At 36.5% G+C, this 13,497-nt stretch overlaps 1 protein-coding gene across 8 annotated transcripts in view; it reads right to left on the bottom strand.

The window, feature by feature from the left end:
* The window catches only part of LOC124174663 (protein furry), a 106,613-nt gene extending 93,435 nt beyond the window's left edge, over window positions 1–13,178 (bottom strand). For 2 of the 8 annotated variants that reach the window (XM_046553990.1, XM_046553993.1), the window contains exons 1-23: window positions 12,936–13,161; window positions 12,277–12,350; window positions 12,137–12,178; window positions 10,971–11,147; window positions 10,586–10,773; window positions 10,252–10,451; window positions 9,959–10,168; window positions 9,662–9,869; window positions 9,444–9,581; window positions 9,126–9,360; window positions 8,607–9,010; window positions 8,133–8,505; window positions 7,789–7,991; window positions 7,575–7,710; window positions 7,326–7,496; window positions 7,039–7,228; window positions 6,724–6,900; window positions 5,312–5,458; window positions 3,826–3,996; window positions 3,603–3,752; window positions 3,025–3,194; window positions 2,648–2,919; window positions 2,084–2,238 (exon numbers count right to left, since the gene is read on the bottom strand). In XM_046553990.1, the coding sequence (XP_046409946.1) occupies window positions 2,084–2,238; window positions 2,648–2,919; window positions 3,025–3,194; window positions 3,603–3,752; window positions 3,826–3,996; window positions 5,312–5,458; window positions 6,724–6,900; window positions 7,039–7,228; window positions 7,326–7,496; window positions 7,575–7,710; window positions 7,789–7,991; window positions 8,133–8,505; window positions 8,607–9,010; window positions 9,126–9,360; window positions 9,444–9,581; window positions 9,662–9,869; window positions 9,959–10,168; window positions 10,252–10,451; window positions 10,586–10,773; window positions 10,971–11,147; window positions 12,137–12,178; window positions 12,277–12,319 (4,160 nt within the window). In that variant the 5' untranslated portion in view covers window positions 12,320–12,350; window positions 12,936–13,161. Of the gene's footprint in view, window positions 1–2,083; window positions 2,239–2,647; window positions 2,920–3,024; window positions 3,195–3,602; window positions 3,753–3,825; window positions 3,997–5,311; window positions 5,459–6,723; window positions 6,901–7,038; window positions 7,229–7,325; window positions 7,497–7,574; window positions 7,711–7,788; window positions 7,992–8,132; window positions 8,506–8,606; window positions 9,011–9,125; window positions 9,361–9,443; window positions 9,582–9,661; window positions 9,870–9,958; window positions 10,169–10,251; window positions 10,452–10,585; window positions 10,774–10,970; window positions 11,148–11,361; window positions 11,637–12,136; window positions 12,179–12,276; window positions 12,351–12,686; window positions 12,903–12,935 lie in introns of those variants that run through there. The other 6 variants (XM_046553998.1, XM_046553997.1, XM_046553992.1 and 3 more) reach the window with 6 other exon arrangements.
* Between the last annotated feature and the right edge of the window lie 319 nt (window positions 13,179–13,497).

The following is a 13,497-nucleotide window of genomic DNA, read 5'->3' as shown; positions in this document are numbered from 1 at the left end:
AAAATAAAAGGAAATGAGAATAATGTTTACAAATAATCTACGTACGCTGATAAATCGGGAAAATTATGCGAATTGCATAGAGTTGTTGAATTCTTGGATGATTTTTTGTTTTTTTTTTTTATTTTTCACCAAAATGACAATTTATAAAAAAAAAATTCGCAAATACACTGTACCAGCGTTTTCTGACGTTTATTTTCAGATATTTGGAAAGAAAATTTTCTACTCAAACTGCCGTAATAAACTGTCGAGATAGAAATCCTCTGTACGTGTGGAATGAGTATTTATATGGGCAGCTATACGTATATCAGATACACGGATATCAGGGTCGTAACATTCTCGTAATGCCGGTACATACGTACCTAAATGATGTGCGTGTACATATCATTTATATACTTATGTATATATATATACATATATAGTGCGTTCCAGGTCAAATTGCCTCACCTTCTTCGATTCCAACCATTTTTTAATACGATCTTCTTACGGACCCAAAGGGATCACGGAATTTTTTTCAGATTTTTTCAGCCATCGGTGAAATTAGAAAAAAAGTAAATCGAAAAACCAATTCCGAACACGCCATTTTTGTAAATCTGAAAAAATTTGCACGGATTCTACCATTTTGAATATGATTTTTAAGCACCGTGCGATAACGTCTCAACATTTATTATTCTTTTCGCAAGTTTTTAGTTTTTTCATGTCGGAATTGAAGTTTGTTTCTTGTTTCGTTTTTCTTTCCTTTTTTTTTTTTGTTTTTTCTTCCTATTCCCCGATCTAAAAAAAGATCACGGAATCACGAAAATAATGCGATTCTCCAATGTATTTAGATCGAGACGTAAGAAAAAAAAATAAATAAATAAAAGAAAAAAAATATACATATATTCCGACATGGAAAACCTAAAAACTTGCGAAATATAATAGTAAATAATCACATTTTACATAATAGAATCGGTGTGAATTTTTTCAGATCTTTAAACAATAGCGTTTTTGGAATTGTTATTGCGATTTTTTTATAAATATCACCAGTGGCTAAAGAGAATCTGAAAAAAATCCCGAGACCCTTTTGGATCGGTAAGAACATTTTACTAAAAGATGATCAAAGTCGAAGCAGGCGAAGTACACGAGTTATTAATTTGATCTGGAATGCCCCATATACATATATATATATTGGATTCTTGGGATGGCTACAAATCGTCAATGTGCGCGTGTATATAAGTCACTGGCGATTTGCAGCAACCCCAAGTATCCAACTGACCATAATATCGCATTTCACGGTATGCGTGAGAAAATTTAACAGCCGTTATTGTACGATCAGCGCAAACTTGAAAAGGAAACATGAAAATTGATTGTCGCCTGACGGTGAAGGTGATAATTTCTTTAAATATCATTGGACCTGTTAAATTACATGCAAATGCAATTTCTTTTTTTTTTTAATTACTTTCAAATCAATTTACTCGTAGAATTGACAGCCCCTTCAACAAGTTCAATCATCGACCCTCGACTCAATTTCTAAAGTAAAATTCCGATCGGAAGAGTTCGATGCCAGGAATTTAATTCCTTTCGAAAGATTCCCGACAATTTCTATCCATGTCCCGTGTTTTCAACTCGTCGCGAATTGTATACAAGAAGGTCGAACGGAAAGCTTATTTTTCGAACTTACGATTACGAGAACACGCATATACGTTATATGTGCATACGTATAGATGCCAAAGTGGCAATAAAAACCGCTGATACATACTCAAGAAAATTCCTGCAAAGTTTGCTCAATTTAACTGCCCCTGATGCCAGACGTAAGAATATGATCAGCATTTTTCTGGTATATTATATACACTGAAACGACTCGGTATACAAAATTTTTACCAGGAATTCTTGATGCCATCAAAAACGGCTCTGAATAACGTCAAAGAAATATTTACAAGCAGACGAAATATTATTCAAAGAATTTGAAAAGATTTTTAACAGGGCTTCTTTGACGTTGAGAGATCATTTTTTCAAATGCGAAACGTGTGGATATAAACGACGGGTAAAGAAAGGAATAACGATAAAAGTTGAGGATGTTTTCTGATCTTGGGAGTTAATCTCTTACCTTGCGCTGAAGATTGTGGCCAAAGCGAGAAAACAGCCGTCCGCCACCTGAGGAGCACCGGTGTAACATCGATCTACGACCCAATCTAGTAGAGCTCCGATATCAGGATTACCCTCCAGCAATAAAACCACTGTTTCACGTGCCAGCGCGTAAATCTGTAGATAGAAACAGTATCGAACCGATTTACTGTGAGGAAGCTATCATTTGATCGCAATATGAAAGGACAATATTTTTTCGCTTAGTGTGACAAACGACTTTCAATTAGTTGTTCTACGAGAGTATAACAACATTTTACTCAGAACTTCGAAAACTCAAATAACCAATCTTGGTTTTATCCAACAATATTTAGTCGTCGAATCGATCGAATAACAGCAAAATAATAAAACGAGTTAGTGAGAGCTTTTTCCATATTACAGGGAAACTATGATGCGAAGATAGTTGTAAGTAACCGGTAAACCACGATTCCAAAAATCCTAACAACGCACGCTCTGAGAGTTTAAATATTGTCCAATTTGGCTGTAAATCTTTGATAAGAGCCTAACACGGCGATCCATAAGTATTTACCTTTTCATCTTTACTGGCCAAAAGCAAATCGAGCCATTGATAAAGAATGGCGCCTTCCTCTGACAGACTTTGAGGATTAAAGCAAGGTCCGCAACAGAGTAAACCGCTCATTGCTTGCAGGGCTGAAAGTTGAAGCTCGGAACAGAATTTCTCTTCTTCGTGAATCGACGAATTACTGGTTAATGGACGACCGTATGGTCCGGCCCAACTTGCAAACAATGTGAAAAGATTGCTGCGAAGATCTCTCTTCAAAAGTGTGTGACAGGTTTCGACTGAAAATTGAAAGGTATGGCAATGATCAAGTTCACTCTGGACTTTTTGTATTATGATGTTTGTTGTTCGCTAATTTTATATGGTTTCATCGATGAGGTACTCACGTGAAAAGCTCTTGATCATTTTCCTGATAAAGTTGCAAAAGTGCAGCTTTATATCTCTGACTGCGGGAGCTTCTTTGTCTGTCTCAAGTTCCAAATAAACACGGGCGCCATCCATGTATTCCACAAATGTTGGATGCAGAGACTGCGTCTCACGATCCAGCACCGAAGGACTAAAACATACCAAAACCAACAGGATTCAAATACGGAATGAAAAATGTCACATGAGACATTGACAGAAATTGAACGAGATGTTTTTGTATATATTTTGTAATGCAGAATTTAAAATTTTGGTGCAAAAAGTCTGCGGCAAGTCTACTTTTACCGTAAACTCTACTTAAAATCACAAAAAGAAATCACTGTTCAGCGTATTTCAGGAGATAGCCGATTAAAAAAAATTCCGTAAAGTATATTTCCGTAATTTCAAGCTAAATTGGCAAACAAAACTGACCTACTTAGAAACTTTTTGAAGGGAAATTCGAACTCAGCTTTCGAAAATCTATAATAATTGCCTAATTCAATATCTGACGGTGAAAAATACTTGTTTCCGTCAATTCATAACATCAGCGTATTTAACCAACCAGATTCCAAAAGTCCCGTACTCAGCGATGAGTTCCAATACTCGAACCAGCTGCAATCGCAACGCGTCTCGTCGGCGTCTTCTTCTCATATTTTCCTGTTTTCTATCAACAGCCTCGCGAATGTACGGTACAAGTTCCTCCATCAAATCCCTGAAAATTGACAGTTAGAAATGACGAGAATTTTGCAAAACGCGCAGTGACCTTTGAAGTTTCTTTGACGTACTTGAGAGCATCGGGATTGACTTTTCCTATAGCATGAACAGCCGCATCTCTGACATCCACTGCTTCGACTCGAAGCAGGGGTACGGTAAGTTTATAGAGCGCTGCTGGACTGGCGTTTGCTCCTGGAGACTTGTTGTCGCCTCGTTCCGCAGATAGACTGTCCGGCGATGAGCTGCGAGAATAAAATTTTGATGTATTCGACTGAATAAAACTCAGCACCCAATTCCGACGCATCATTTCATCAAGCAGATGCAACAAAAAGATTTTCACAGGTAGTAAACAGAAACTGTTCAGCTAGGCATGCCATACAAAATCATGCTAATCAATTCAAAACTTTCTTACTCTAGATAATTATATTTCTGAGGCTAAAGTTTCTTGGATTGTACGTGAATTGTTTCACTCAAGGCGAATTAGTCAGATCTGAAATATCTTTTTTGTCTAGAAAGTTATCAACTTTTGAAATGTCAGATTTTTATGCTATAGCGGGATTCTCTTACAGTACGGTGTTTTTTCTTTCGTATATATGTATATATGACTTTGTCGATTGAAACTTTAGATAGAAACAATTTCTATGAAAATCCAGGTATATACCAAAAGCGCTACAGATTTATCTAGAAAAACACTCGACTTGAAGATTGATCTTTTTATTAACTTTTTCAAAATTTTCACAAGCTGGTAAAAACTTTCAAACGTAATGAAAATTGCAAATGAATTTTAAATATTCACTTGCAGTGTACTTCGCAATATACACAAGCAATTTTTCAAACTCTGGAACAAAACTTTTTTCTAATTCTTTGTGAAGTCATCTGTTTTCCAAGCAGTGCTTCATTGGTCTAATAAATAAACGACGTTCTGCATTTACGAAAACGAATTATTTTATCCAACTTTGATTTGTAACGATAGAGGTTCAAATTTATTCGACAAACTGTGCTGTAACACAAAAATCTAACTCTCTAGGTCAACCATATTGCAGGATTACGAATGATCTGAAAGCTGACTAATCCGCTGCATACGGAACTAAACAGCTAATATCATTAAAAACACCATGATCTTGAATGAAAAAATCGATTTGACAGTGTAATCTCGAACAAAGCGTCGCTGAAACTTTATTAAAAATTAAGTAAAAAAGAAGTCCCGATATTATTCCCTATTTGTTAATTATAACTTCCGCACCGCTAACTAGCTAGCTACGTACTATTTAATTGATATATGTAATCTACACATTCAATCATGGAAGTAAACTTTATTGATTGATATCAAGAATTAGGAACTAAAATTAATAACGTAAATAAAGTCAATAGATGAGAATGTTAAAACTATTCGATAGAATATCGGCAAAAAAATGTAGATTTTTGAAATTTAATCTACGAAACCAAATTAAGCGCAAGTCATGATTGCCGATATGTTTGAAGAATTGCTACCAATCAAGAAATGTTATTCCAATGGTGAATTTGCAGCGAGGAGGGTCGCAACAGTTAATGGCTCACCTGGTCCGCTTATGCCTCGTGTAGATGCCGGATATGGAGGAAACAGAGAAACGGCCCGGCAGGGTCTGCGCCCCGCCGAGGTTCTCCAGGCTCTGACTCAACTCCTTACTCATGCATAAAACACCAAACTCCACCGTTTGTTGACCACTAGAGTATGCAATATAGTACCACCAATTCTCCTTATATCAGAGATCAATTACTCTTTGAAGACTACTCTACCCAATCAACCAACAAGAGACACACAATATGGGAAAGCCATAAGCGGGTGACAAGACAGCGACACTGATTGGCTCTCTGGTTACAGATTCTGCATTAATTTACTATGAAATGAATAAACTAATATCTCTCCTACAAATCAGTTTTAAATTCTAAAATTGACCTTACAGGGTAAAAGTCAGAAAGATACAGATTTTCTAACTTTTTAAGATTTTATAACACAATATTCGTGGCATTAGAATGTGATCAAATTTCCTGTAACGAAAAAATTTTGAAAAACCTGTATGCTTTATACGTATTGACAAAAAACAGATCAATTGCTGGAGTAATTAACAACACCTGTAATGCTCGTATCTTCACTTTAAAGCTGATAATTGTATATTTTTGTTTTATTTTTGATTTCTCTTTTTTTGTTTGTAAACGAGTGAGTACCAGGAATTGAAGGCGATTAAGACCGACTGAATAGACAAAATTTACCCTGCAGATTAATTTCAGGACTCTGATCGACACACTCAGATTTAAGAATTGGAACAGTGGAATTTGGGCATGGTGTGATTTAAAAATTCTACTTGCTCGACGCGAACTCTGTGCTATTGGTAAGTAAGTGGAAATAACAGAATGCCATTTGCATTGGACATATGATATGTTCGATGATATCGAACATGACAGGGTGTAAATAAATAGGCTTCGATAACACCACAGACATAAGCAGACATGACCCAACACCAATAACAACCATATATATTACTAATCTACGTCCACTCAATACCTGTTCAATTGCATATAACGAGTTTTGACGGAAGCATATTGTGTAGGTTAGTAATTTTTGGAGTAATATCTACGTCAAATAATTTAGCGTAAGATTCTCCTCTTCTTATTTGTACGTAATAAATCCGATAATTTATCAAAACTATACTCCAAGTCATTGGGAAATTCTTTTTCTATGACTGTTAAAATAGTCATGCATACACCTCGGCTTCGCGTTTATGTTTAAAAATTTTGAAAATCACTAAACATGATAGTTACTACTTATTCCGTAAATTTTTTTAAATTCGTACTGACTTCTCCATTAACGTGTAAAAATTCAAACTAAACAATAGCTAAATTTCAATTTTAATTGTTGGATTAATACTGTATACTGATATGTACGTTGATAAAGGAATATAAATCTATCTTCAAAAATTCAAATCTTTCACCTCAGGCTCAAGTCAGGACTGGCACAACGAACGATCGGACTTGGTATCGGCGGTACAACCCTGTATCCAAATGTGAGATAATTTTTCCACACGTGCATGTAGACATCCCTCTCATTGACAGGTTTTTTTACAGCGGTTGAACTTCGCAGTAAAGAAGCTCTATTGTCATTGACTGGTCTAAAATAAAAAGGAATAAATCGTCAACAAAAGCACAAACATAAAAAAATAGTTTATACAAGTAATTGAAACTTTGTATCGACTATTCTATTTATGTTACAGAAAATCGTAACGAACAACGTCTACAGGTAAACTTACGTCGGATCAACAACTGTGAATAGCGAATTGATTCTAGTAAACACAATCGGCCAGGAATGCGCTACTGCATTAGGGCACAAAGTGAGAACTCTATCCCTCTCCAGAAACGCAAACAAACAGCTACTCCATGGATCGGCGCCGTTAAGATTCAACGTTGAAGAGCTTTTTGTACTATTCTCATCGTGGAATCCTAAAACATATGACATACAACACGTAATTTGGTAAATGAAACACACCAGGGGATTAAAGAGAATCTTGAACACAGATTAGAGTGATCACAAATTTACCAGCAGTCCATACGCATGTACTTCTGTCCGCGATCCACTGTAGATCCACATTTGAGGTGGACGTTGCCGCAGCTTTTTCACCCGGAGGTAACATATGATAACATTTTTCTAATACCGTAGGACAACAAGCGTCTATTACATCTATTACTGGCTGATCGTCGTCAACTCCACCTAAAATCCAAAGAAACGAGAAATTCAGAACAACCGTATCTCGTTACTAAAACTATTCGATGAAGTTAGAGGTCATACCTAAGGTCTTGAGGAGAAGTTTGACCTCACGTAGTATATGTACAGCCAATCGACGGGGACAAAGTCTGCAATTGCACAACATGACCAAAGCGAAACCTTCGACCAAGTGAAAGACACTGGGGCCAGATTCAATTTTCTGAAATGATGAAAAATTATTTTTTCGTCACTCAAACGATTCTCCAATAGAATAATTTCGTAATGATTGACAACAAACCTGCAAAGATTCACTTTTCTTAGTCTGAACTTCGCCGCGAGTAGATGTTCTCATTGTTTCTGCCTGCTGATCCTTGGACCTCACACTCGGACTTATCAGAGCATTTTTCCAGCTAGTCAGCAGTTGTAGCAGCATCCTCAACCCATTGTCAACTAACTGAGGAAACGTATCTTGCACATCTCTAGCAAGAAACTGAGTAAATCCTGAAAAATTACAAATTTGCGATGAGACGAATAGCTTGATGAATTAGGAAATGAGTTAGCAAAAACATAAATTTGTCAGTCTGTTCTATATCGTAAACGACGTTTTTCAAACATAATACGAAAATTTGAAAATTATCTTACCAAGAATGACGTCTTGTCGCCAATCAGAAAAATCAAGTACCAAAGTTTGGAGACTCTGATAAGCCAAACCGCGAAGTTCTTCATCCATGTGTACAGTTAGTCTGCTGAGTAAGTCGACTAATTCTGCACCGGTCATACCATCGGGAATAAGTCGAGGTACGGCAGCGACACAGGTTCGAAACAAATCAATCCGGGGCTTTCTTTCGCCAGTTATCATCTCATCAGGCTCTTTGTTAACATTCTGAGTACTGGTCATCATAAGCGGTCTTCCGTAATGTACATCCAAGGCTCGTAAAATGTCTACAAAGACACGTCGTACGTATGGAAAATATGACGACATACCTATACTCCTCGCTGTGTCTTCGGTCAGCATCTGTCGGAATAATATTTCAACTTGTGTGATTAAATGTATAAAAGGTATAAATTTTTAATTTAGGATAGAATTTATTGATGCAGTGAAAGCAGGTGTATTACCTTGTTCAGGAATGTCTTTTTAACTCTCATCGTGTTGCCACTTGGTAGTACTCCCATGGTACGTGGCATCGGTGGTTCCCCTTCCTTCTGCTGTAGACTGTCAGCGACGACAAGAAAGGCTCTCAAGCCAATACTCATTCGTTCAGGGGTGAGAATAATTTTTATCGGACGGCCAACCGACAGCAAATCAAAAACTATTTCTCTCATTGCAAAGTCCAGCCTCTCTTGAGCAATGAATTGGATGATTTTAACGAATATGTTCAACGGCGTGTCACGAGGTACCACTGCCTTCGATCCTTTCGGAAATAACGAATGAACTATACTCTGAAGCCTGCTTTGAGTGGCTGAGTTGCTCTCGCATTTTATGCGGATCATGTAAACCCACAGTAATCGGTATAGAGCCTCTGTAAAGTTGTAAATTTTGAGTATAGTTTTTTGACATTGGGTCAGTTTCCAAAAATAATGTAATCGAATTCATAAATTATTTACATTTTACAGATTTCTGCATGATAAACTCACCTAGTGCAACTCGGCACATTTTTGGATCTCGGTTCTTCAGATGCGACAGGCACATGGCAAGGAAATAATGCCAATTTTGTAGAAAAAATGTTTTCTGACTAACGCAAAGTAGGCATGTGACGAGGGGGAAAAGCGCCAATCGATGCTTGGACTTTGTACACATGTCCAATGTAGTGGAATATAACATTTCAACAAAATTTTTCAAGCATGGTACGTTTACCTCGTTTTTGACAGCCTGGAAAGAAAAAATAAAAATCTTTCTACACATAGTTCAAGGAATACTTGAAATTATTATTAATTCTCTCGATTAAGACATACGGCAGCAACTGGAACGAGGATTTCAACAAACAGACCGGCAAGAGCATGTTTCACATCCTTATCTTTTACTTCCAAAAAGTATTGAGCACACTCTTGCATGAATTGAAATGATGCTTCAAACTCTTCGATTGGAACCATCTGAAAACCAGGGTCAACAATTGATAGGATCCACGTCAAGGTAAAAATCTCGTATTAAATTACAGTGGAACAATTCTTACTTTGACTCGGAAGAATTTCATGCCCATAAGCAAAGAGATTATACTTTGTGTTGTATGTGTTCCAGGTTCTTTAGCACGTAGTTCTTTTAGTTCTAGCATGAAACGCTTTCTAACAGACATAAATCGAGACTGAGCAAGAACTCCTATCACCTCGGCGTACAGATCAGCAATTATATGAATGTTGGCAGCGTTGCGTTCATTTTGTATCCTGAAGAATACGAGAAGCGTGATTAGTTACAAATTCTAATAAAAAAATTGGCTTTCTTTGACTTAAGAACAAATATCTGTATTGCTCACCCTTCTCTGTACTTGAAATGCTTAAAAGCTATATTTTCGATGTGGGATACAAGATCCTCGTGTCCTGGATGAAAAGGAAGCTGACGAAGAACTTCAATGAGCATCAAACAGAATATAAATTCCACCGCCAGATCTCTACGTTCTTGCAGCAACTCAGGTTCGCTTCTTTCGACCGTCTCTGCGCTTCCTGACACTATTGTATACATTATGCTGTAAAAGTTATAAATTTATATTTCGGAAATTCAGATAAACTCACATTACTCCATTTCTAAGGCAGTCATTATTAACCGTACCTTTTTCCTCTTTGATCTTCTTTTCCAGCTGCAGGTTTCTTCTGCTCTGTTCCATGATCGACCAATTGACGGTCGTACCAGTTGAAAAGCGCACGCAATATCGATGGAAGGCAATGCTCAGCAACTGAACCAAACGCAGAGAGGAGTTGATCAAATTGCGCGTCTTCTCCTCTTTGTAATACTTTTGAAAGCGACTTCTCCTGATTAAAAATTAAACATTTTACATACGTGAATTTGTTTTTGTAACTATGCGTTTCGGTCATAAAATACAGAACAGAACTCTTTTTTAAGGTGAATTCATATCAAGCCATCAATAATTTCAAAGAATACTCACCTGTGGTTCAGTCATTACTGCTTCCATCTTTTTTTCAGCTTGCATAGTAAAATCTGCAAACAGCATTCTCATCACATATTCCCCTGGCCTCATGTCCATGTCTCCAATCTGCTGCGGTCTTACTGTTTCTTTCTGAGCACCCCAAGGTAGCACTACCGTAACTGCGCTTACTCTGCTAGAAGTTGATTCTGTGAAAGAAATTTCAACAATGGAATAAGTATATGAATCGATGCATGTATACTTCTAATTCAAACGCCCGATAATTTATTTTTAACAATGTCTATCTGGTAAAAATAGCTACTTTTACAATGACTTAAATAAATAAAACACATTGTAGAAATGACGTTTGATAATTTACTGTGACATTTATACAAATAGTACTTACCGTTCCCAGAAACCGAAGTACTCGCTGTGTGTATACTAGCAGCATCGCTACTCTCTCCTTGTGTAGATCCGTGAATTGTGAGCACATCCTGATTCAAGCCTCGAATTATCTGAGGTATAATTTCGGTCAAACCTTCCTGTAGAGTTCCACTTGTTATTGTCACTGGTTCTACCGCCTCTGCAAAATCCGCCAAAAACAAACCACTTTAATTTGCGCTACTTGCTAGATTTCACATTTTCAACAATAAAAGCGATGATGATGAAACTTTTGATTTTGAATAATGGAAAGGATATAAATTACAATTATGTAAAATATATGCATATATGCAATTTATTCATATATATATGTATGTATATATTTTGTATTCTTTGACTGTGAGTTAATTTGAAACCTGATTATATAGTCTTGAAATTCTTGAAGTAAAAACTTCTCGCAAAAGTTTTTGATTGTCTGATTAAGCGATTGAGAAAAAATAATGTTTATAGAGATGTTTAGTGGGTAGGTAGGTCAAGTTCGTAAATAAGAATAACAAGGGTGGCACACTAAAGGGAAAATGATGAAACCAAACCAGATTTGAAGCCCTGCTTCGTATCGTAATAGATGCCCACATAATTCCTTAACTTGATTACACCAAATGTAAAGCCTGACACAGTACAGTAGAGATAGGACAGTGTGCGGATATCCATCTGAGCTTTTGGTGGAACAATAAAATATGTGTTGCAATGATAAATATTCGTACGAATTAAAATCGTAATTTACGAATCGGAGGGGAAAAAAAGAGTTATACAATGCGTAAGCGAACAAATACGAAATAGAGCACTGTTTATGCATTACCAAATATAGTAAAAATTCGTTCTTGAATTACTGTGTCCAGAGACGGATGGAGAAATAGATACTTCGAAAGCAGAACACCACTGGAACTAAGTGAAGTCACGCATGCATAATAATGTCTGAAAAATTCGGGTGAACCGATCGAAGAAAACGGACACAGTAAAAAAAAACTATTTTTGTATTACGTATAGAATACTTAACGAATACTAGTGCGAGAAAAATGTGCCTGACAGAATAGACAGGCATTGAATAACATTATCATCATCACTTTCTTGATGGAACATGCAATTTATTCATAGATCGCATAATTTTTATTAGCGATTGTTGTCATTTACCGGTTTGTATCTCTTCGCCGGTAGTCGGTTGATTTTCTCCCCCTGTAAAATAAACACACAATAATAACGGGTTTCTGATACATTAACTTTGTCATGCTTGACAAAGACCTATTTTTTAATATGTGATCACTTTATCAAACCTTCTGTCATGTCTTCAATGTTCGCCTCTCTTTCAGGCAACATCTTCACTCTGAGTCGTTACTTCAGACCATAGCTGTAAAATATTATTTCCCATTTAATCATACGATATAGTGAAGATTTTTGTGTATTCTAAATTACTGTGCAAATAATCTAATATTTCATAAACGAAATTCTTAATGCCAGGAGTCAATTAGCGCTGTTGCAAATTCGCATATCTACGTTTAATTTCCAGATAAATAAGGCAATAAATTTGTGCAGTTTTAGAATAAAAGAAATATTTGCTAACGCTATAATCGTTCATTATTTACGATTAAGAGTCTACCGATCCTAAATAATATGAGTTTATAGCAAAAAAAACAGAATAATGAGTGACACAGAGATGTAAGAATGATAGATTTATGTGTCGTACTTTGACGTGCATACCTACGATGACAGAGTTACAAAAGTCTCAAGTGGTGACTCATGACGCCTGACAAGTTTAAAATTATAAACATAATCGAATTACTGCGTTGTAAACGAGATATCTGATCACCGACATAACCTCACGTGTCAACAGGGCAATTCCGGGTTAGGTGCGGAAACTCAAGAACTAAAAGTTGTGCCACTAGCCAGTGAGAACGACGAAAATTTTGCGAGGATTGAAAACACCGCTACTTACCTTGCCACAACAATCATTCGTTTGCAAAGTAATTACTTGTCGTATATTTTTCACGGTTTTGACGTTTGATTTTTGACAGAGCCCCAGAGTTGCTCCCACTTGGTTCAATTCCACGGTTTCCTCATTTGGATGCCCCCTTGTCCGGAACAATAGGAATAATTCAAGCGTTCGTTGAAACTTCAAGACGCTGGTTACCGCCAATTCGAATGATTAATAATTATTCACGATCAAATATTGTACATCTGTAATACGTTGCCTCATTCTTCAGCAATAAACTATTCACTTAACGAATTATCACTCATATCCACATCCATTAATCTAATTTTTCCTTTAATACATGATTGTTAGCCGTAATGACAAAACATTACTGTGGCAATTTCATAAACTACAATTCTTCGATCTATACCTATCTCAACAGCTTTAAAACATGTTTTAAGACCGCTATAAGACTGAGGATAGGCACGGCTTTTTTTCTAGCCGCGGAAGCGAAAAGAACACGTATAAGTCAGCGGGTTATATGAACTGAAAAATTTCAAACAAACTGCGAATGTACACGAGTACA

The sequence above is a fragment of the Neodiprion fabricii genome, chromosome 2 (genome assembly GCF_021155785.1).
Source record: "Neodiprion fabricii isolate iyNeoFabr1 chromosome 2, iyNeoFabr1.1, whole genome shotgun sequence".
Classification (NCBI taxonomy): domain Eukaryota; kingdom Metazoa; phylum Arthropoda; class Insecta; order Hymenoptera; family Diprionidae; genus Neodiprion; species Neodiprion fabricii.
Note: the sequence above shows the minus strand (reverse complement) of the source record. Positions and strands in the feature narration are given on the sequence as shown.